This window comes from Archocentrus centrarchus, chromosome 17 (genome assembly GCF_007364275.1).
Source record: "Archocentrus centrarchus isolate MPI-CPG fArcCen1 chromosome 17, fArcCen1, whole genome shotgun sequence".
In the NCBI taxonomy this organism is placed as follows: domain Eukaryota; kingdom Metazoa; phylum Chordata; class Actinopteri; order Cichliformes; family Cichlidae; genus Archocentrus; species Archocentrus centrarchus.
In genome coordinates, this window is record NC_044362.1 from 29059014 (window position 1) to 29083081 (window position 24068).

At 40.7% G+C, this 24068-nt stretch overlaps 1 protein-coding gene across 1 annotated transcript in view; it reads left to right on the forward strand.

The window, feature by feature from the left end:
• Positions 1–24068, forward strand: part of LOC115795422 (contactin-associated protein-like 4) — a 142890-nt gene that overhangs the window by 51488 nt on the left and 67334 nt on the right. Inside the window, exons 4-8 of the mRNA XM_030751320.1 lie at positions 2634–2781; positions 6542–6748; positions 20926–21098; positions 21200–21346; positions 23779–24046. Of these exons, the coding sequence (XP_030607180.1) occupies positions 2634–2781; positions 6542–6748; positions 20926–21098; positions 21200–21346; positions 23779–24046 (943 nt within the window). The remainder of the gene's footprint in view (positions 1–2633; positions 2782–6541; positions 6749–20925; positions 21099–21199; positions 21347–23778; positions 24047–24068) is intronic.

The following is a 24068-nucleotide window of genomic DNA, read 5'->3' on the forward strand; positions in this document are numbered from 1 at the left end:
GTAATCTCAGAACCAGATGGTGGACATTGGATATAAGAATAGATAATATCTATTCTTACACCGGAGGTGAAGGGAACAGTTGGGCTGAAGGAGTCCTATTGGGCTTGGTTAGCCAGTGGGATTCCAGAGGCAGCTGGAATCCCCTATGGTCTACTTACCAACAGGCCAAGTAGAGTGCAGCTCTGGCAGTGGCTGACACAAAAAATCAGGTGTGGGAAGAGTTCGGTGAGACAATGTAACAAGACTTTTGGTCGGCCTCAGAGTGATTCTGGCAAACTGTCAGACGACTCAGGAGGGGGAAGCAGTGCTCTCCTCACAATGTATACGGTGGTCGTGGGATGCTGATGACTTCAACTGAGGATGTAGTCAGTTGGTGGAAAAAACACTTTGAGGATCTCTTCAATCTCACTATCACACCTTCTTTTATGGAAGTTGAGTGTGGGGATAAGGGGGATGATTCATCTGGGATGATACATATACATACTGGGGGTGAGGTCACTGATGTAGTTAAACAACTGCTCGGTGGCAGAGCCCCTAGGGCAGGACCTCTGGGGTGGATGAAAGTCGCCCTGAGTTTCTTAAGTCTCTGGCTGTTGTGGAGTTGACCTGGCTGACACATCTCTACAATGTTGCGTGGAGGTCTGTGGCGGTATGCTCTAATTATAGGGGGATCACACTCCTCAGCCTTTACGGAAATATCTATGCCAGGGTGCTGGAGAGGAGAGTCCATCCATTGGTTGAACCTCAGATTCAGGAGGAACAATATGGTGTTCGTCCTGGTCACTGAACACTGGACGAGTTGTTACTGTATTCCTCTTGAGGATATTCGAGGGTGCGTGGGAGTTTGCCCAACTAGTCTACATGTGTTTTCTGGACTGGGAGAAGGCATTCAACCGCCTCCCTTGTGGAATCCTGTGGGGGTGCTTCAGGAGTATGAGGTGTCTGTCCCCTACAGGCGATTTGACCCCTGTGCAAACATAGTAAGAGCTTGGTTTGTATTGCTGCCAGTAAGTCTGACTTGTTTCTGGTGGGTGTTGGATTTCGCCAGGGCTGCACTTTGGAATTTGTGGTGGAGGGTCTTCACTTTGGTGGCCTCAGGATTTCATCTTTGCTTTTTGCAAACAATGTGGTTATGTTGGTTTCATCAGGTGGTGATGAAGCCAGCTTGCACTAGAGCAGGTCACGGCCAAGTTAGAGTAGAGTGTAGAGTGTAAGATTGACATATGGATTGGGGTGGTGTCTGCAGTGATGCAGACGCTGCACCCATCTTTTGTGGTGAAGAGAGAACTGAGCATAAAAGCAAAGCTGTTGATTTACTGGTCAGTCTATGTTCCTACTCTCACCTATGGTCACAAGCTTTGGGTGGTGACGGAAAGAATGAAGTCATGGATGCAAGTGGCAGAAATGAGTTTCCTTCGAAGGGTGGCTGGACTCTCCCTTAGAGAGAGGATAAGGAGCTTGGTCATTAGAGAGAGAGATTCAGAGGAGAGCTGCTACTCCTCCACATCAAAAAAGAGTCAGTTGAGGTGGTTTGGGTATCTGATTAGGATGTCTCTTGCATGCCTTGTGGGTGAGGTGGTTCAGGCATTTCCCATTGGGAGAAGGCCCCAGAGCAGACCCAGGACTCACTGGAGAGATGGCTTAGGAATGACTCATCCCCCCCGGATTAGCTGGGGTAATAAAAGTCTGGGCTCATTCGCTTAGACTGCTGCCCTCACAACCTGAACCCGAATAAGTGGTAGAGGATGGATGGATGGATGGATGGATGGATGGATGGATGGATGGATAATTAAAGATTGAAATGGACCATCCACAGTCATATCAGAATATCAGAGTGATGAAAGAAAGGTTCATAGAATGGTGAATATTGCTACAGTAATTACACTGCACATAAATGTTTTTGACCCTGTTAACATTAAAAACAACCCCTTTAATGGGGCCGTTGAGCTGGTTCAGTTGACTTTGAGTGAACTGATTTGACATCTATTAAATGAGTCACCATGAAAGTCCCCTCAGGATGGATTTCAGTTATTTTGGTGTTTTCTTAACATTTATTTATCATCAATTAAAAAAATTAACTTTATTGCTTTTACTTTTTTTGCTTTCAACGCTTTGGTGAATGTCAAGAAATTGACATGATAAATAAACATTGCATTTGCTAAATATCAGCATGTTAGCTGCATGTGTATACAGTCCTCAGGTCTTATCCTTTGATGTGCAACCATAGACTAGTCTTGCAGCTTAGTCTCTGCGGGATATTGTTCAATATTTCCAGACTTTCAGTGTAGCCTGCAGATACCCAGGCCAAGATTTCCTGTTACCCCTGCCATTCATTGTTTAAGAATGCAGATAAATTAAAAACAAATGCAAATAGCCAGATGGTAGTTATTGGTTTTGTTAATATTGGGAAATGTTGTCTTTTTCCTCCGTGTGGACAGTTTATCTGTATGAATCTAAAACCTGCTCAAGCATGAGAAGAAACCTGGAACTACATTCAGAAACAGGAAACCAGAAAGCTTCCATTTCTTTGCCCACAATTCTCCATATTTTTTTTATATTAATCTTTATGGAGATTACATTTTCAATGCAAATACTTACATATCATGTCTTTTTCTGTGTTTGTATGCTTTCAGTCATTTCCAGGTAACAGCAATGCAGACAGTGTGGTTCAATACAAGCTGCAACAAGCGGCGATCGCGCGCTTTCTCCGCCTCATTCCTCTCGACTGGAATCCCAGCGGACGGATCGGACTAAGACTGGAAACCTACGGATGTCCTTACAGTAAGTTCTGGCTTCTTTATCGAAGAAAGAACTGCTAAATCTTTTCTTGAAATATTTCCACATTTCGCTCCTTTGTTATTGCACTGCTTTTCTTTCACACAAAGCATTTTGTTGATGGTTCGCAGTTCTTTTTATTTTGTTCTTTTGTTCTTTTTATTTTTATTTTATTTTATTTTTTTACATACTGTCCCCATCAGCCTTAGGATCAGCACAGTGGACCAAATAAATATTGCATTGCGTTTTGCATGTAAGCATATTGTCAGATTCGGTTACATAACTTATCTGACTCCATTGGCAAAAAAAAAAACTGCTACAAAAATTACAGAAACTAATAGATATCAAATGTGTCACTGCTATTCTCCCATCAGCCTGAAAACATGCTGTGGCTTTATTTTCTCAGTGCTGTTTTTATTTCACATAAAGCATGAATCCTATTGACTCAGCATGACTTTAAACACATTACAGATGAATGGAACTTTACTTTATTCTTTAACCCCGTCACGGTTAAGGTTTACAGTCAGCTGTCAGACTTTGCTCATATTTTTTTAAAGAGCAGGCTTTTGTACTCTTTTGTCCTCCCAGTGTTCGTTCGCTGCTCTGCCTTGATTTCTGTTCTCTAATCAAAACACAACATACTCATGAATATACATTGGCTGTAAATGCTTGGTGCATATCAGTCTTTTTTAAGGAAACGTGAAATAATGTGTTTTGTAGTTAATCTAATAAGGAGTTTCAGGCAAAGAAGAATGGATGGAAAACATTTTCTCCAACCTCCATGAGTGTTTAGACTTATTTACATATACATACTGGAATATACGTATCAAAGAGTAGCTATTTATGTGCAAACATGGTTTCCTGGGATTTCCTCCACAGCTGTCTGTGTGAATTAGTTCAAGTTTCTCCTTGTATTTAGTCGACTGTACTCTGAGCGGAGCATAAAAATAGTATAAAAACAGAAGAAAGATATCAGCTTGTTTGCTTTCAATAAACTAAAAAGGGGAACGAGTACAAATACATTTCTTTGGTCAAATACCATTATTTTAAAATGTAAGTGTTATCCACCTCTTCCCCAATTCAAACAGAATGTCGCTGTACCAAAGGTGTCTCGTATTTTGTGTCATTCTTGGTGTTCTTGGTGATCACCACTTTTACATCATCTCTGTATCTTCCTTATATTCTTATATCTTGTGCTTGCATATTCATCATTTGTAGTCTTCCAAGTGTAAAGATGATTTATGCTCAGACCATTGTATATTCCCCAAAACTGTATTTATCGTTGTCTGCTCGAGAAGAAGATGGATTTGGAGAAACATTAAAAGCTGGATTTTGATGAATAGCCTATAGTGGTTTTGGAAATATTCAAAAGTCACTTAAGGACACGGGAGATATATTTGTGTACTATATTTATCAGCTAGTGTCACAGTTGTCAGAAAAGATTCCCAGTGTTCCTGCAGAAAACTAATGCAGCATCCATGGCAGAATCCTCTCTGGAAAAACAAATGTAATGCATTGCAGGGAGCTGCGATATAGCTGCTGGTGACAAACGGTTTGCCACAGTGTGAGAAATGCATTGAATGTAAATGCTTGGTGGATATTATTCTTTTTTTAAGGAAACACAAAATAATGTGTTTTGTAGTTAACACTGAAAGGATTTTATAGACAAAGAAGAATGGATGGAGAACATTTTCTCCGACCTCCATGAGCGTTTAGACTTGATAAATGAAATCTATGAAAACTGGAGCAAAAAAATCATTTATGATTAAAAACTCAACTAATGACAACAAATAGCCACACACCAGTGAAACTGCCTCAAAGAGTAGTGGTGACAGCAGAAAACTAGGGTAAAAAAAGTAAAAAAAAGTAATTAGACCTCAAATACAGTAAAACACTGTAGGAAGAAAGAATAATGGTGAGTATGAGGAGTATTTTTAATTTGCATTTCTCAGTTTCTATGCTGAATTAATTTACCCGTTCTGTGAACGTTTGCAGAGATGCCTCAGCTGTTTGGACATATTATTGGTGATGCAAAATATTTCTTGAGCAATAGCAAAGGTTTTGTGACAGAAAGCTTTCTTTGTGCATTAGCATCAAAGCTCTTTAAATGACAGTAGGGGGTTAAGCCGATCTTGAAAGTATTTACTGGATGGATTTAAAGATTTTTACAGTGAATCATGGAGTACAGATTATTCTCCTAGCACCATGAGGATGAGTAAAATGGTTACCAGCCATGGGATAGGTTGCCTTAAATTTTGGCACAGACAGTTGTGCTGTGTGCAGCTTAGTTCAGGGGTGTCAAATGTTAATGAATCACATACAGCCCGAGTTAACCTTAAGTGGGCAGGAGCAGCCAAACTACTGCATATCAAAACACCTCCAAATCTATAGAAGAACAAGTACACTTTGTGTGTAAGAAAGGCTAAAAATTGATGATGATTCAGATCTGTGGTTGAGATGACATTAACGATTTGGACAACCAGCCCCTTGTCGTCCTCTATTCTTAACAACCTATAACACAATGCTTCCTACATCAAAATTCAGTGAAAAATCCAAACATTATGCTCGCCCTTCTCTGCAATATTCCCAAAGCCATCCAGTGGGCCACACTGGACCATTTTGTGGGCCAGTTCTTGCCCAATAACCACGTGTGTGAAACATGATATTCATACCAGTCTAAGCCACTAACTGCAGCTCCCAGCACTGCTAAAGGGATTGTCCTCTATTTATTTATTTATTTATTATTATTTTCCATTGTCATATGTGTGTTTCTATGATGATTACTGCAGTTATTTGAATGAATGTGTGAGCAAAAGCCTGTCCACCTAATTACTGTTCTCACTATGTCCAGTGCTATTTTGGTGCCCAGGTAGTGAGTCAAAAATAATCAACATTATGTTCTGGGGATAATTACAGGGATATGGCTGATTGTAATTACATAAAACATAATATTGTAGAACAAAATGTAATCTGGGACTTAATTAGAATGGCTTGATAGTCCGCAGAGTAGACTTAAAGTAATGTTTTCAGCTTTCCATGCAGAGGATGAGTCAGTGCTTCCGAGCCCAAGCCTGCTGCTCTGCAATCAGCAGGAAATACACTGTACAATGCAATAAGAGCATTACTGCAAGCAAAGTGGTTGGCTGATTGTGTGTAAGACTTAGGGAGCCAAAGAGTTGCCAAGTCCATTAAGAAACATTCGGTCAGAGAAATTAGTTGTACAACTGAAAAGGATTTTGATGCTGAACTCAGCGGCGGCTCTCTTTAAAGTATTTCAGCATTTGCAGTTCATTCTCTACACCTACACCGTTTACCTCAACTCGCCTCAGCCCAAATCCCCAGCGAGCAGCACATAGTAACTGAGAGACTTCTTGATGAAAAGTGTTAGGCAGAATACAGATTCAGTCCTTGCTGGAAAATTTTCCCTCGCTGTTTAACAGATTGTCTGCTACAACCAAAGTATTACAGGAACAGGCAGATTATGCAATCCAGGTGTGGGTTATTGTGTGTTTATGTAGAGCACTATAGGGATTAATTAAGAACCTTGAATTCTGATGTTGCATGAAATTAATAGCAACTCTGATACCCAATTATGAGTTGCAGGTTTGAGTAATCTGATGCTGTAGGAAAACTGCACCAAAAAAATAGATTGTTGTCTGTTTAAGGGTGTTATGATCAATTGTTGAGCCTTTGATTTTGGCTAACATTGTGGTTTCAGTGTTTTGCTCTTTTTTTTTTTTATCATGAGATCTATTTTGTTTTTCAGCCTCTGATGTGGTGAGCTTAAATGGCGGCAGCAGCAGCCTGGTGTACAGGCTCAGTCCTGGGCCGTGGCGGACATCCAAAGAGGTTGTCTCTCTGAAGTTTAAAACCCTGAGGAATTCTGGGATGCTACTGCATGCAGAGGGGCAGCAGGGAGTCAGCCTCAGCCTGGAGTTAGAGAGAGGAAAGCTACAGCTGCTGCTCAGAAAAGGTACAACACAACACAAACATACAGTAATGGTACCCATTCATAAGAACAGACATTTTCTCATATATACTGGAGTAGAAGTAGTATTTGTAAAAGAAAAATAGGGGGATAGATTTACTTAAAACATCTCTTAACAATATTTGTATTTGGAGAACTATGCAAAAAACTAAAAAAAAAGGCACACAACAGGCTCCCCAGATGCAAGATGTGATTGACCAAAAAACACTAATCAGGGTCATAATCTGTTGAATGTGCAGGCGACTTCCAGTGTTTCTGCTATTTTTAGACCACTCTTCCTGTGCACGCGTGCCTTCTCCCCCTCTGTGTGAAAACGGTGACCCTTTAACTTGATTTCCCTGTTGGTGAAGAGGATAAAAATCACAGGGAGAATAAAACTGGAAAATAGGGCAGGTCGTGAGTCAAGATTGTGTCAGTTTTGCCAAAAGACTCCTGTGTTTTCAGTGTGCTGTGTGCTGGCACAATGGCACGTGCCACAGTTCAGTATTCCACTGAGTGCAGTCCATCAGACACCCTGGGACACAACAGGAAAACTTCACGTTCATGCTGGTGGGGGGTGAATTTACGGTGCACAACCCTGTGAATGTCCCACTCCTGACCTTTTGTATCTCCTCTGGGCTTGAATGCACTCTTCAACTGCTGAAAACTGCTGGGCTATAGATGGAGACCCAGCACTCGTCCTCCTCCACACTAATGTCAAGTCAGATTGAAATGGGATGTTTCCTGTCTTTGATGAAATCACAGCACATACACTATATTGCCAAAAGGATTTTGCTTGTCTGCCTTCACACACATATGAACTTGAGTGACATCCCATTCATAATCCATAGGGTTTAATATGATGTCGGCTCACCCTTTGCAGCTATAACAGCTTCAACTCTTCCGAGAAGGCTTTCCACACGTTTAGGAGTGTTTATGGGAATTTTTGACCATTCTTCCAGAAGTGCATTTGTGAAGTCAGACACTAATATGGACAAGAAGGCCTGGCTCACAGTCTCTGCTCTAATTCGTCCCAAAGGTGTTCTATCAGATTGAGGTCAGGACTCGACTCTGGAGGCCAGTCAAGTTCTTCCACACCAAACTGGCTCATCCAGGTCTTTAACCCCTTAACTGGCAGCAAAAAAATCACCTGACAAAAACTACATAACGCCTTCTGGTCATTATTGGCTCTGAACAACCCATTTCATAGCCTATTAATCGGCTGCGTCTGGTCCGCGGGCCGAATGAAGTGCATTTATATGGCAGGCTAGACCCGCCCATTTTGACTGACACCTCATTCGGCCAATCATGTTAAGAAATGGGTTTCCCAGAGCCAATAATACTCAGAGGGCGTCACGTAGCTTTGTCAGGTGATTTGGTGCAGCCAGTTACATGATTGGCCGAATGACGTGTCAATAAAAATGGGAGGGTCTAGCCTGCCATATAAAAGGGACTACAAACGGCCCGTCACCGGGCCCTTGCCAGTTAAGGGGCTACGGACCTGCTTTGTGCACTGGTGTGCAGTCATGTTGGAACAGGAGGAGGCCACTGACACCCCTCTGTCATTTTACGTGGCCTTCCACTTTGTGGCTGAGTTGCTGTCATTCCCAGTTGCTTCCACTTTGTTATAATACCACTAACAGTTGACTGTGAAATATTTAGTAATGAGGAAATCTCACAATTGGACTTGTTGCACAGGTGGCATCTTATCACAGTACCACAATGGAATTCACTGAGCTCCTGAGAGCAACCCATTTTTTCACAAATGTTTGTAGAAGCAATCTGCATGCCTAGGTGCTTGGTTTATACACCTGTGGCCATGGAAGTGATTGGAACACCTGAATTCAAGGATTTGGATGGATGAGTGAATACTTTAGGCAATATAGTGTACATAACATGCCTAATGACTCAGTCACACTAGAATAAAAATAAGACGGCAACCTCCTTGCAATTAGGAAAAATCAGCGGTTACCAAGTGATTGCATTGAAATTTTGTTGCATTCGTTGACCCATTGCAAGCAACATTCTCAGCCTCTAGGTGACCACTTTTAATAGCATGGTGATTGGAGAGATCACATGGTGGGAGGCAACCTGTCTCCAGAAAAACTGTGGCCTGACTCGTACTTACTGCGATCACTTTCAGACAGAGTGCTGAAGGTTTGCAAATAATTACTGTCGGATTTATAAACGCTGACAGATTGCCGATCAGTCTGAGTCCGTCTGCACAGATGAATATAACTCATATATATTATATTCCTATCTAAGCAAGGTTTCTGACCGTTGAGGTCATTTTGCAGTTAAATTGCCATCCTGCAGCAACAATGTCACTACTTGTGAAAGAATTTCTAAATTTCTGATTCCCATCTATGAGTTTCTGGCTGGACTGTGAATGTAAGTAGTTAATGTCTATTTCTGTATATGTAAGCAGCATCAGATAGTGACAGATTTGCAGTTTTTGCTGATTTATCACACTTAGTTACTGTATTAAAAATCAACATAAACAGATTGCATGTAGTTGCCAGTTTGACCCCCAGTCAGTCACAAAGGCGAGTAGTTACAGACCTGGTCCCTGTCTTTGAGGCAACCATTTTAAGATGAAAATGATTCAAATAATTTGATGATGATCATTTTGGTTGTGCAACATGTGAGAAGATTATCTTGAAATCAAACTCTGCCATATTTTAATTCTTTATTTTTGTTTTGTCAGTTCATTCAGATTCCCAGATTTATTTAATTGCACCTTATAGACCAAAACTCTAGCATTAGTTCTGACGGGTGATCAAGTCAAATCAGCCGCAGTCCCAGAAGATCAGCTGATTTCAATGCAAGCCAAAATCAGCTGATGGCTCATTTTTCTTTGCGTCATATTGTTGAGCTATTTATGCTGCTTTAGCCTGCCCACAGCTGCTGCATAACCACAGATCTTCCTATTCATTCTGTGTGACACAGACAGCGTTATCTGTTATGACTGATGTCTGTTTTTGTTCTGTTCTGTGCTTGTTGTTGCTCCCTGGTTTTCCATGTTTGCCCCAAATGTTTGCAGAATAAATAATGGCAATGTTTAAAAGCATGACATGGCTCCTGATATATGACACAACTCAAAGGCTATATGAGTGTATGTATGAGATGCCAGTTTTTTTCCTTTCCACCAGTTTGCTTGAAAATAGGCAAAAGAAAATTCTACTGCTATTGCTAACAGCATTTTTAGCACATCACTTTTGCAGTTAAACATATTTCCTCTGAGAGGAAACATGGCATTTCTGTTTTTATTACCTGGCTAGTATTTACTACTAGTTCTTTTAGCACACAGAGTATTTCTTACTCCTGGTAAATGGTCACTTTGTCACTTCAGGGTTGTTTTGGTACACAAGTTTGAGGACAGTATGAACTAAAATAACTTTAGATTGTTTTGGGCCATTACGCATACTGCCATGTGATTGGTTTAGTCTTGGCTGCTGCTGCATCTCTGTCTAGTTACAGCCGTGATGGATGGTACCCGTTCACTGTAGCATGTGTTGGGGCTGGACTCTGTAAGACTTGATGCATGGCTTACAGTCTGTATAGAGCTGTGTGTGTGTGTGTGTGTGTGTGTGTGTGTGTGTGTGTGTGTGTGTGTGTGTGTGTGTGTGTGTGTGTGTGTGTGTGTGTGTGTGTGTGTGTGTGTGTGTGTGTGTGTGAGTGAGAATAGGGTTAAACCAGAGACTGTCAGGCTGCCATCATCACCATATGGCTTGCTAGTCATCAGGATTCCCATCAGATTTATTTATCCATCTATCCATCCATCTTTTTGCATGCTCACCATTTCATATCTTCTAACAGTTATTCCTCCATCACCTCCTGTTTGCTTTCATCTTCCCTTTTATCCACCCCTCTGACTTCTATTTCTCACAAATGCTCTTCATCTCTGCATCCTTATCTCCCATTCCTCCCTCATGTGTCCGTCATCTATTCTGTCTTTCATCCATCTGTCAGCCACATCCCCCCTGTCTCTTCTCCTAGACTGTAAACTTGTTTTGCACATCCTTAAAGTAAAATAGCATCTTAAAGAAAGGTTATGACTCTTTAAAACAACATTGCTATGTCCCCTCAAGCACTCAGTTCATGCAAGGAATCATTATCACCTCTAAAAGAAGTGACAGGGACTTCTTAGGAATGTCATTTTCTGAAATGGATCACCTTGGAAAGCTTTCTGTTTACACTTGGACTGTCACCATCAAGAAGCTTAAATCAAGTGTAGTGCAAGTGCTCTAACTTAGTCAGATTATGCATCATTTTACATAAAGGCAGTTCAAAGTGTACCTCCCTTAGCATGCTTTCATATAGGATATACATTATGTACTTGTGTAGTACCCGTTTAGGGTGGTGTTATCTCAATTCAAAGTCACAAGCTGTACACTTAAAAGAAATGACGTTTGCAGGGCTTGACTGCAGTTGCTTTGCATTTTGTGAATATTTCGAAGTTATCATGCCTCTTACTTCACAATATAGTGAAGAAAAAGCAGCTCCACAGCACATGTAATGTGTGGGTTTGCCAGCAGTATCTAAAAAAACAAATCTGCTGCTGTAGCTCGGTAGCATTGGCATTGGTGCTCAGGACATTTTGTCCTCCTGTTAGCTGAAAATGGCTTGTTTGTCTCTCCCTTTCTGCTGTGCAGCTAAGCTGAGCATGGTTGAGGGTGAGAAGTGTTCCACCTTCCCCTTTTTGACTGGACTTTTTGAACTAGGAATGCGAGTAGCTAGTTGACTGAGTGTTTCAATACAGACACCCTTGCTAGACTTAATAGCTGGAGTAATTACTCAAATTTTATTAATTTACACTGCCAGTTAACTGTCACTTCTGAGATGTTACGCAGATGTTACACAGCCTCCTAGCCCCAGCAGATGACAGCAAACCTCTCTGTCTCATTGTGTCAGGATAAGCTGGCATATTACTGCTCGCCTGGAGCAGTTCAGAACTACATGCAGCACAGCAGGTGGATGTTAATTTGCGAGGAAAGAAGGCAGCTGGTGCAACCACTGCTAATGTTAGCCGCACGCAGGCATCTGACATCATGCATGTACAGCGTTATGCATGGTGCAACGCATTTCAGCTGCATTTTGATTATTGACCATGTTTAACCTCATGCATTAGACTGAGTTCAATTTGAATGCTTTCTTGTTGTTTTCATACTTGTAGGCTGGTTGATTAGTTGGATTTTTTTTCCCCTCCCATTTAATCAACTAGTAAAATAATCATCAGGAACGTCCTACTGTGAACAAAGGTATGCACTCAAAAAAGCAAAAGTCCTTTGAAATAAAAGCGAGAGAGCTTTTATTGTGTTCTCTCTTTCTGTTCCTCTCCACCCCTTCGTGTTTCTTTGCGTGACTTTCTGTTTTCATTTTCCTCCTTTTCTGTTTTAATTAATGTTGTTTTTCTTGGTTTGTCTCCCTACATCTCAGTCTTTTTCTTTATCAGAAGAGACCATTTGGCTGTTTTTAGTTTAGTGCGTTCGCCTGTCTTGCCTGCTTGACACACACAAAGACCTTTTGATACCCCCCCGCCCCCCCCAACCATCTTTCCTGTTTTCCTGTTCCTTCATTGTTATGTATCTCTGTCTTGTGGATATGCCGGAGCAATTCTTTTCCTCTTATGTTATTTCAAAAGCTTCCGTAAGCCATTTTTTCAGTCCAGCGTCCTTCAGCTCTCTGCCTCATATTATCTACTTTTTTCCTCCCTCCCTCCCTCCCTCCCTCTCTTTCATTCTTTCATTTTTCTGAACAAGTTTTTAGGTGAAGAAATTGTGTAATTTGGGTCATCTGCTCTGTGCACTTTTGTGCCTACACTAACACATCCAGGTCTGACCCCCTGGAGCAGATGCAGTCCACTTTATGAGGCAACACTGAGTAAGAGCCCCACAAAAAATAGCAACACTGTCCTGGATGACAGAGGAACCAAAACACAACATAAAAACTGGGTGGTAGATTAATTACATTTCAGCAGATACTTCAGCACATCAGTACTTAAAGTAATGCAATTAATTTCTGCCCCCTGTCACTCTCCCTTTACTTATCAACCAATTTTCAGTTTCTGCATCACTCACCTCTCCTGGCCCTGCTTGATTTGTGTCACCATTTGCCAGTTTGTCCCACATGTCTTTTTAGATAATTGCATTCTTGATTAAATTTGTACGATTGCAGCAGGGATATGTAGCAAATATATACAAAAGCTGAAGTTCATTTCATATATTCGTGGATATTCTACAGAAATGACCCCATTTTACAGCACAGTTGGCTGTATGGAAAGCCCTGGTGCTTAAAGAAAGCCTTGTTACATGCTTCCTAGATATGAAAGCAGTAACCAGGTCTTTAGTCACAGTCACCCACTTGGCTGCACCGCAGGGTGTAATTATTGGCCAATCTTATTTTGCGACACTACGTTGGCAGCTAAACATGTTATGAAATCTCACAGCAAATATCACACTACCCCTCAAAAAAATTTCCAGTAAGTTTACTGTAGGTCATTTTCAGTTCATTCAACTTAGAAACCTAAGTGCCTTTAAACATTTGGGTTAACTGAATAAAAATTTGAAGGGGAGGAATTTTGGAGTTAGATTTTAACGAGACCTAATTTACTCATTTCCTTGTTTTTATTTCTTGAACTAGTTTTTCATGATTCACATTTCAAAATAATTGTTTTTTTATCTTTTATCTTTATCTGGGTGTTGGTTCTGACTTCACTTCATCCACTGTCTGAAACAAGCTGTTCTATCTCCCTTCCTCATCTCTTTAAGACTCCCATCCATCCATCCATCCATCCATCCATCCATCCATCCCTTTTCGTCCGCTTATCCTGTGCGGGGGGGCTATCCCAGCTGTCACCTTTCTATTAATTTCCTGCCCCTTCCAGAATAGCAGAACAGAAGATTTGAACATAGGTGGGCGGTTCGTCTGTGCTCACAGTCAGAGCATATTAGGGATATTCATACCATTTGTATCAAGAGCCAAGAGTAGGAAAAACTATCTTAAACCAGCCTGAAGTCTGTGTTTTTGACTACTTGCGCATCAACAAGAGCAAAACTCTTGTGAGAAACCTGTAAGAAGTGGGAACAGCATGGGAAGTTCTAAGCTCTGGCATAGTTTGGGGTCTACAAGGAAGTCTGGCTCCTTGGAAGCAAAATATAAAGAAATGAAGAGTGACTCAAGGCTTTAACATAGTACTGTGTGATCATTATTCCCTGGATTGAAAGAGAGGGTATGACTGGACCACTATTCAATGTGTCTCCTCTGGCTGCCTGCCTCATAATCACACTACAGTTTTTGGCTTCAGACCTCAACCACTTTTGGCCAAAGACACAACACTGCTGCCTCAACTATGTTTGCTGGGATCATTCAGCCCTCCACTTCAGCTCAAAACAGAACTACTTCTCACAAAGTACTCACAAGTTCTCCAGTTTCCTGAAAATAAAAATGAGAACAGCTAGTCCTCTAAATTACTGTATGCTTTAATTTGTTGGCAACTAGTCCTTCACATACATAATGGAAGCAGCGACCTTTGCAGTATTTCTAGCTTCGGAGAAAAAAAAGCTGTTAGCCGCTACAGTAGAATTCATTTTGTAACACAGTATTTCTCATTATCCAAGTTACAGTAATATTCAAATGCTCAATACATTAAATGACTCTTTGAAAGATGGAAAATGATCCTGTTTGATCGGCTTCTCTCAGTTTGATTTTTGCAGATGACATTTTTTGTTAGTTTAGCTTATTGTGCCGAATCAGTCTACAATAAAAAAAAAAAAAAAATGATAAGAGATAAAAGATAAAATGATGATTTACCTCACTTCACCTTACACAATGGGGAAAAAATAACACAAGAAAAATATTTTGAGGCATTGAAAATCTTCCTGCAAACTTGTCACTCGGTGACCTAAGCTGTGAATCATTACCGAGTTTCTATGACAGACATGGTGTTTTATGGGAGTCAGTTGCTGAAATAATTATACTAGCCTGTTTTCTGATAAGGGCAATCAGATTTTGAGGAGCTGTAATAGAATAGCAGACAAGATACAGTGACATGTTACTGTCTTGAGGGCATGTGTAGAATGACAAAATGACTCAAGCTGGTGTTCGGCACAGACTTATAATGATGAGGCAGCACACTCAGTCTGAAGAAGAACTGCTGCATTCACAGTTTGAACTAGTTTTTAGACTTTTCTCCAGTCTGCTTCTCAGTGTCTTGCTCGTGGGCACGCACATTTCCACTTAAGTCAGATTTCAGTCATTAAAAAAAGGGATCTGATCACATCTTCTCTCAGTCTTGTCTAGTTAGGCCTTCGGGTGAATATGCTGGAGACAGTTGCTCAGGATGTTCTTTCTTTCTGATGTTCATAAATAAAATATTCAGCAATTTTTGAAATTACACATTTTTAAAGCTTCAAAATAGATTTCTTGACTGTTTCTGGGATGAGAAGTCATGCAACTACAGAACATCAACTGCTTTTATGTGTGTTACACTGACTGTAATCAGATATACTCCCCTTATGTTATATTATTGGTTACTCTAGCATGTAGGAGAGAGTGGTCCTTGTGAGATCCCTGGCTTTGTGTGTCCATATTGATCTGTTACATTAATTCAGTGCTTCTCAATTATTTTCTGTTACGCCCCCCCTAGCAAGAAGAAAACTATTCGCGCCCCCCACTCCCCACTGTGACTATCCATCTCTGCATAACATTTTATCCTTATTAACATTAAAGAAAAAAAGAAAGACATATGGTCAAACTTACAAAGAATAACTTTATTAAATCGTGTTTTAAGTCTGCAACAGAAAAGATTTTAAGTGCATCATTGCCTGAAATTAAAAATAAATAAATCCTTGTTTAAACTGTAAACATGTTTGACCAACTAGACACAGCAAACACACCGGTCTTTCCTCTTCTCCAACTGTAGTGACAGTGAAGCCAAGCGCTAAATACGCTTCGTCGTATTTCCTCGTCTTAGCTTTCGGGTGACTTTCTTTTGTCTCATTATCTTTGTCTCTCTCCGCTTTTCTTTTCATCCCTGTTAAAAACTTTTTCATGTTGGGGGTTGTTATGTTGAATAACGGAGGCTACAGGCAGAACGCAGTCGGAGCTTTCTGTTGACTCAACACTGCTAACCAAGGCAAACCTGTTGTCTTGTAAGTCGTAAAATGTTGCACTGTCGCAAACGTGACAGAAGTAACAATGACAGCACCACTGCCGCCTACTGTACTGGATGCGCAATTACACTTTATACTAGTACGGCCCCCCAAAAAAAAGCCTGTTCCCCAGGGTCACACGCGCCCCCCCAGGTATCGCACCGCGCCCCCCAAAGGGGGCGCGCCCCACTATTTGAGAACCACTGCATTAATTGGTTCCATTCAAAATTCAAGTATCAACAACCTGGTAGATGCTGATCCACAGAGTTTTAATGCAGAGCTTTAAGAGTGAGCAGACAAGAGAGTTTTGAAAGGCAGCAATGTCAGGACTGAGCCAAGTATCTGTAACTATGTATTATAGGAAGTGCTCCAGTAAAAACTTGACCTTTACATTTTATTTAAGGCAAAAATGTCTGCAGTTTTAACCCTTCACACAGCCATTTTCTAAACCTCTTATCGAACTGAGGGTTACAAGAAGGGTGGACTCTTTCCTGGCTGAAATTTGGTGAGAGGCAACCTGGACAGGTTGGCAGTGTATTACAGAAAGACAGTGAACCATTAAACCACAGTGGTGACCAATTAACCTAACATGCTGATATTTGGACTGTGGGAGGAAGCCGGTGGACCCACAGGAAAGGGACAGTATTTTAACTCGGCTCCAGCTGAACAGGACTTTTGAGTATAGGAGGCTTGATGCTGCGAGGCAGCAGTGATTTCTGTGCAGATATCAACTTATGTGTCAAGTTAAAGCCCCTTAATGAGCATCATCACTGGTAATGAGAGCCAGGACTTTGGCTAGAACCCAGTCACCAAACAGAAGTTGTTAGAGGAAGAGCCCACCGCCAAGCCCGAAGGCGACACATCAGTTCAGGGAGATAACCTGTCATATTTCATTAACAAGGTTGTGCACATTGAAGTTGTCCCCCAGGGTCATACTGTCAACATGGGGAAATACTGTAAGGGCCTTAGGTGCCTGACGACATTCAGAACAGCTGACCTCCACTATGGCACGTGTCACTGTGGGTCTGTCACAGCACACTGAGTGGGCAGAAATGTTTGTCCCTCACCAGTTGCCATATTTGTTTTACTATAACTTCATCTTTTTACCAACAAATGAGACTCAATTTAATTAAACGTTTGTTTATATAGCGCCAAATCACAACAAATAGTCACCTCAAGGCACTGCATATTGTAAGGTAAAGACCCTACAATACAATACACTCTAGTGAAAGGGTTGCAGTTTTGACCCACTGCAGGAACCAGCAAAGATGCACAAGCTCAAGTGGTCAGAACGGGACGTCCACAGAGTGACGTAAAAATAGCAGGAGCGTTGACAGTAGTGAAGAGGTGCACAAGGAGATGACCTTGAAGGGAAGGTTGGAAACATTTATGATTTGCTTTTTATAGGCAGGATTGTTGGAACTCATATACTATGGTTTAGCATTATAATATCAATTATACCTAAATTAACTGCATTACTAAGTTATTCATTAAATGACTGTATCTAATGTGATGACAAAAAGGTGAGACAGTCTCAAAGTTTTACCACTAACTCTTCAAGACTGGAAAAGTTGCCTCCCTCACACGCAATGATTTCACAGCCACAAAAGATATGGGACTACGAAGGACAGAAAACACATGAAGAAAGACTGATGAAGAGATGGAAAGAGATGACTCTATTTATTAATATTAGTAAAGCAATTTTCTGTTTTGGCCTCTGATCTCTGATATTGATTTCTACTTTCTCTTTCCCATCATTCACGCACTAATCAAATCATCCATCTAATAAAACATCCATCCAGTAAGGCCCTTTTCTCTACCTCTTACAACACAGTAATTTTTCCATTAATCAAAGCCCATAAAGAGATTCTCATCTTTCCTCTCATATTGATTGCACTGTCTCTTTTTGTTCATCCAGACTCTAATCAAATAAGTCATCACAATAACTGTGTTGACAGGACAGACTTCCTATGTATTAGTTTAACTTTCTCTGTTTTGATCAAATTCATTTTCCTCTTTCCACCTGAAATAAGAAAACAGAAAGCAGACAGATTCAAAGAAAAAACAATAAATAAAGCATCTCAGTAAGGTGTTAGGCCACCACATATCATCAGAAGAGCTTTAATGTTTCTGCCTTCCAAGCACGAGGAATCCAAGGACGTTATTTTCTGGGCTAAATCTGGTCAGTTAGCTGTGACTTTCCTTTCTGTATAAACTTGGTTTGCAGCTAAAAGGTTAAAATTGTCTTTTCAGGCTATTGCAAATTCTTGAATTGAGCCAAACTGCAGGAATTTGTATTTACTCCACTAAGCTATTTTCTGTTAACTGGAGCTCTAAAAGATGCCTAAGAGGTACATGGCCATCAAGGCTAATCGTGGCCATCAGACGGGAAAGTCTAGATCACACTTTTTGTTTAAAAAAAGATTTGCCATGTGTTTTGTTTTTGATTAAATATTTGACTGGCATTTTATTTAGTCAGAGTACAGTTTTGAAAAAAAAAAAAGCGTTTGAATCCTCCAGCTGTCTGAGGAGTTTGCAGAGGCACTGAGGAGGACTTATTCTCTTTTCAATGACTTAAAAAGTTGGCCTTTCAGGGTTCAGTATTTAACCAGATCCCACTGTTCTATATACGTGTGGTAGAGTCATTTTTTAAAAACATCTTCAGAGTTGATTTTTTGCTCAATTTGGAGGATAGAAATGTTATTCTTCAAAAAGATATTCCTTCACTTGGATTTTGGATGATAGAGGTGGACGGCTCAAATCCTCCCAATACCTGGTTACTGTGAAGGCCACAGCATATGATACCATATTCATACTCTTCAAACCTTTCAGTGCCCTATCAATGAACATACGGGATGTTGTAGAAACCACTCACACCAGCAGGACTTTGAAGTGACCCTTCCCTCTAATGTTGGGTATACACTGTGCAATTTTAGGCTGTCCCAGACAAGAGGTTACCAGCACAATCACCAAATCGCAGCAATATCTTTGGTCATGGCTTCAAAATGGTGTTCTTAAGCAGAAGGCTAAATGCTAAAGGTAGCATAGAAGAAAATTCTGACAGTGTCCAAAATTTAGGATGACCATCAGTGTGGCTGTTGTTGCAACCTGCTGTACTCTACCAACCAACAAATAGAAATGCAGCTTAAAATTATGCAATGGTTCATGTAACACAACAGTGCTAACCATGGTAAAACAATGGTAACCTATCTCAAGTGGACAGATGTCAGTAAAATGTGCAAAACTAAATATCTGGGATTCCAACAAGGAAGAAAATGTAGTTGAGCTGTGGCAACAGAAGCATGGACGCAAACAGCGGAGAATTTCATTCAGTACGCCTGATGTTTACTCAATTTCATTAGATCCAAGTCACACAGTTTGGTTAGCTATGAACTTATTGTAGCAAACACAGAAAGGACACAAATGCAGGACACCAGGAGGCAGAGTAAAATCTGAAATCCAAATCCTTTAATCCAGGAAAAAGTCACAATTAAAAAGCAGTCAACAGCAGCAAACAGTTCCAGCATGGGGTAAAATCTTCATTATAAAGGAGGACATTGATTAAAAACATAAGGGAAATACAAGAAACACTGAGAACTGCTGGAAAGCTTGATTATTACAAAATAAACAATCTGGCTAATTGAATGTAGGTTGAGACGGATTCAGAACAGGTAAAGCTTAAGAAGGTGAGGCAAACAAATACAAAGGGGGATTAAAAAAAACAACCAGGAATAACAAAATTAAAACAGGAAATGTTTGAACAGAAACCCAGAAGCATGACATGTATAAGCTTCCTGAAATCTGACAATGTGGAGGCGCCTTAAGATGAGTCGACCCAAATGATGCCAGCAAAATTCCCCCCACAGCAGGATCTCTGAAGTGCTCGGGTTTTTTCCTTTGATTTGTCACTAGTTTGTATATCTTCTCACAAAATGAAGTGAAATATCAAAGATACATTTGTCCATCAGCTTCCAAATGCTCTGTTTCTTTCTCTGAAGTTGAAATTGCCTTTCCCTTAGGAATATCTAATACATTTTTAATGACTGACAGTATTCTGCTCTCTCCAGTTCCCCCTCTAAGCAGGAACACAGTTTCTCTCCTATCCCTAGTGGCGAATAGAGATGGATCCACTTATTAGGACCGGCTGGTGCTCATCTATCATTAATGATGTCTTGCCATGTTTCTTCTGTAGTCTTTTTTTTTTTTTTTTCTCCCCAAAATTAGGCATATCACATATTTGGCTTCAGTTTTCAGTGCAAGCATGCAGTTATATCCAGTCATTCCTAATGAGATGAGCGAGGGTGACCTCCCAGTGATCCTCCCTGCGGGATGCTGAGAAAAATGAAATATTTAGATGCAGCATGGAGGCTGGTTGTTGTTGTTGTTCCCCTGACACCAGGTCAGACTGTCAGAAAGAAGCAGACTAGTAGGTCAGCTAATGAAGACCCTACAAGCTAACAGGTCATATAATAGAAGTGGCTGCCAGATCACAAGTAAAATTAGAAGAAAAAAAAAAGCTAAAAGCCACCAGAAGAATTGAATAATCCTAGATATAAGTAAAATAATTTGATGAGAACTTAAATTCTTTTCCATTTTATGGTGCCCAATGTACGAGGTTTCTTTTTTCTTCTTTGCTGCAAATAAAACAGTTCTGAGCTGTCTTTGTAATTTCAATTTCACTCTGATTAGTTTTAATAAAGGCCTATTTGTCTCTGCCTGCTTTATCCTCTCCTGCCTCTTATACTTTCCCTGCCACCCATCCATCCTCTTTGTTTTTCATCCACTGACATGTATCTTCACTCCCCACCTCTCTTCTTCCTCTTGCTGTTTGTCACCTTTCCACCTCTTCACTTTCTCCACCTACCTCATTCCTCTTCCCGTTCATCCTAAATGTACTGCTGTCCCTCCACTTTCTTCTTCTGTCCATTCTTCTTTCTTTCTTTTTTTGTCCTTTTGCATTTTTTTGTCTTTTCTCTTGCTGTTCTCACATCACTCCTCTTCCTGCCTCCACCCCTGCCTCTCCTCCTTCAGGTATGACTTCCCTTGAACCACAGCGTCTCACCTCTCTTGGCAGCCTGTTAGATGATCAGCATTGGCACCATGTAGTACTGGAGCAAAGAAATGCTCACCTCAACCTCACTGTGGACAAAAACACGGAAAGAGTTCAGCTCCCTGCAGAGTTTAGCCGCTGGGACATTGAACAGGTGTGCTGAAACACACCGACTTTGAACTGATGAGTTACATGTGCATGTGAATGTACACAGAAAAGTATTAAACAATATTTTGTATTGTTATCCCGACGTAGTTGAGTTTAGGTGCCGTCCACAGCCTCAGCTCTCAGAAACCAGACATCTCCAAGAAGAACCTCCATGGCTGCATAGAAAACCTGCTGTACAACGACGTCAACTTGATCGAGCTAGCTCAGAAACGTGACCGCCAAGTTACTGTAAGGGTAAGTACATGATACCAAGAACATCTATTTTCTGTTTTTAAAAGAGCACTGAGCATCAGCGCTTATCAGCTGTGACCTCAGGCTCTGAAGCAGTCTGCCTCAGGATCTGAGCCGCTTTTCAAAAGAAAATTCATGCCTTTGCTGGCATGATCATACATTTTTGTGTTCTTTTCATCCTTTACACTCATATCTTTAACTGCCTTTTATTTATTTTTATCTAATTTGTTTGAAACATTTCTGTTTCTCTGTTATTTATTGTTGCCTTCCTAACACAGAAAGTGATTCAGCATTACAGCATAAAACAGCTACAGTGTGTAGGGCCAATAGTTGGACCGACTATTAACAAAGGCGAGGGTGGTGTTACATGTAAAGGGCTACTGTCATCTTTTGTATGCTGAGAAGTTTAAATGATCCCAGAACAGTAAGAGCTAAGTGTGAGTTATGGATGTTATTAATTGTGTCAAATAAAATATTGGAGTTTCTTTGCGAGGAGGAGTTAATAAGGAGCAATCGATTGGAAGAAAAGTACATTCATTACAAGGACATAAACATACATTATTAAAGTATTTTTGATGGACAGAGTTAAAGGAGTACGCTGATGGCTGATGGTTGAGGTGCCCTGAGCAACTCAACAACCTGGATATGGTGGAGATAGGGAGGATATGGCCCAATAGGCGGTATGAGAGATTTCAGTGAATTTAAAGAAAAGGGACTAGAGGCTGATGGTTATGAGAATGCTGGCAGATAGATCATTGGAAAGAGTGGTGGCATTCATTTTCAGTGAGGTGAATTCAACAGCGTGAAAAGACTGAAATGACAAAGAAAATAGACTTTTAGGAGGTAAATGTATCGCAGAATGGCCTGTGTGTGAGCTGCACAGGTGTCCTGGAATTTATCTTCAGACATTTCTAATGTCTTATTTTATTAAAGTTTAATCTGTCCTAAATGGGTCCTTTACACACCTTACATCATCTAGGATATGTCAGTATTTATCACTGCCTCATGAAAAAAATAATAGTCCACATACCTTTGGGGGTACATTTTTCTATAGTGTGATGATGTCAGATTTTGTCAATCATTTGGGGAGAGTATAGTGCTTTGATGTTCAGCTTCTCAAACTCCTCAAGCTCTATGGATTTTTATATCTGAGAGAAAACACAGCATCAGTAGGAAGATCTGAGGCACTAAAAATATATTTTTTTAAAATGAAGGCTCTCATGACACAGTCATTTTTATTATTCATTTTATTCATTTTTATTATTATTATTATTATTATTATTATTATTATTATTATTATTATTATTATCAAGAAATCCTGACAAATACCACAAGACAGAGTCCTCTGCTGTCTCTCCAGAACTATTCCTTTGCATGCATAAATAATGACAGGTTAGCCTCTAGAGTATTTGAGTGTGTTTGTACATGCAGGTGTGTTCATACATGTTGACATCCTCTGAGCACCACTGGGAAATTATGTGGATGCCGGCAGTGCCGCTGCTAGCTGGTTAATGACACTAATGAGCTCCTAACGAGGAGACTGAATGATGAAAGGAAAGAGGAGCCTTGATGCTGGTTAGATTTCTAGTAAGCCCTTCCTTGCCTTTGTCATTAGAAAAAAACATTTCTCCAATGACAATAAGTGTAGTGAACTCAGTGGAGAGCAACTCTGAACCATTTTGTAACAAATGGTTTCTCATTACAGTTTAGGATGAGAGGGCAGAGAAGCGCAGCGTCTTGGTAAAAATGGTTCAGAGATTCACATGCATGGCTGAAGGTCTAATAGAGGCTGTTTTACAAGAGTGCTGTACATCTCTTAGTAATAGAGAATTAACACTGTTCTAGTCTGTCTTGATAAAGAGAGCACTTTTAGTCCGTCTTAAAGGCACGGTAACTGTAATGCAGAGTATTTTGGGTGTGCATGGGTGTTAGTGAATGGCTTTTGGGGAATTTTATAGCTCACTTTTTACTTTTTATTTTGCAGTGGTGAAGCTTTCTTCACCATATACTTCCATATATCACTTTAACAGCTCTACAAAGGGCTTTTAGATGTCATCTGTGTTTCCAGAGCATTATAAAGATAGCAGGCTGATATTCCCAGAAGAGAGCAGGGACTGTAATATATAACTGCTGCAGACTTAGCAATGGACCCAGAGTCATTACCACCACTCAAAACAATGGGCCACAATGGAAATGTTCATATGCATATCCACCTCCCTGTACAGCTCTGTGATGGGTGACATTGCTGCTTTCAGTTTGGAGCCGTTGCTTCTATTTTCAAGGAGACTTGCTGATGAGATCACTGCGACACAAGGTCACATCGACACGCCCTCAGCAGCTGATTAATATTCATGTTTTATGTTGTTTTATCTCTACAGTAATCACTTTTTTCTGTCCCACCTCCTCTCTCCCCACTCTGCATGTTTGTCTCTCAGGGCAATGTGACCTTTTCTTGTGCTGAGCCAGTTTCCATTGCTTTGACGTTCCCCGGGCCCCAGAGTTTCCTCCAGTTGCCAGGGACTACAACGTCCTCTCTGGATGGTGTGTCTGTAGGTTTCCAGTTCAGGACATGGAACAGGGCAGGACTTCTGCTCACCTTTGGCCTCCTTCAAAAAGGGGGCATGGTCTGGTTATACCTGAGTGACGCCAGGCTCCGACTGCAGATCCATAAAGGCGGCACAGTGGTGTTAGAGCTCAGTGCAGGTCAGTTTATAAACCTAGTCAG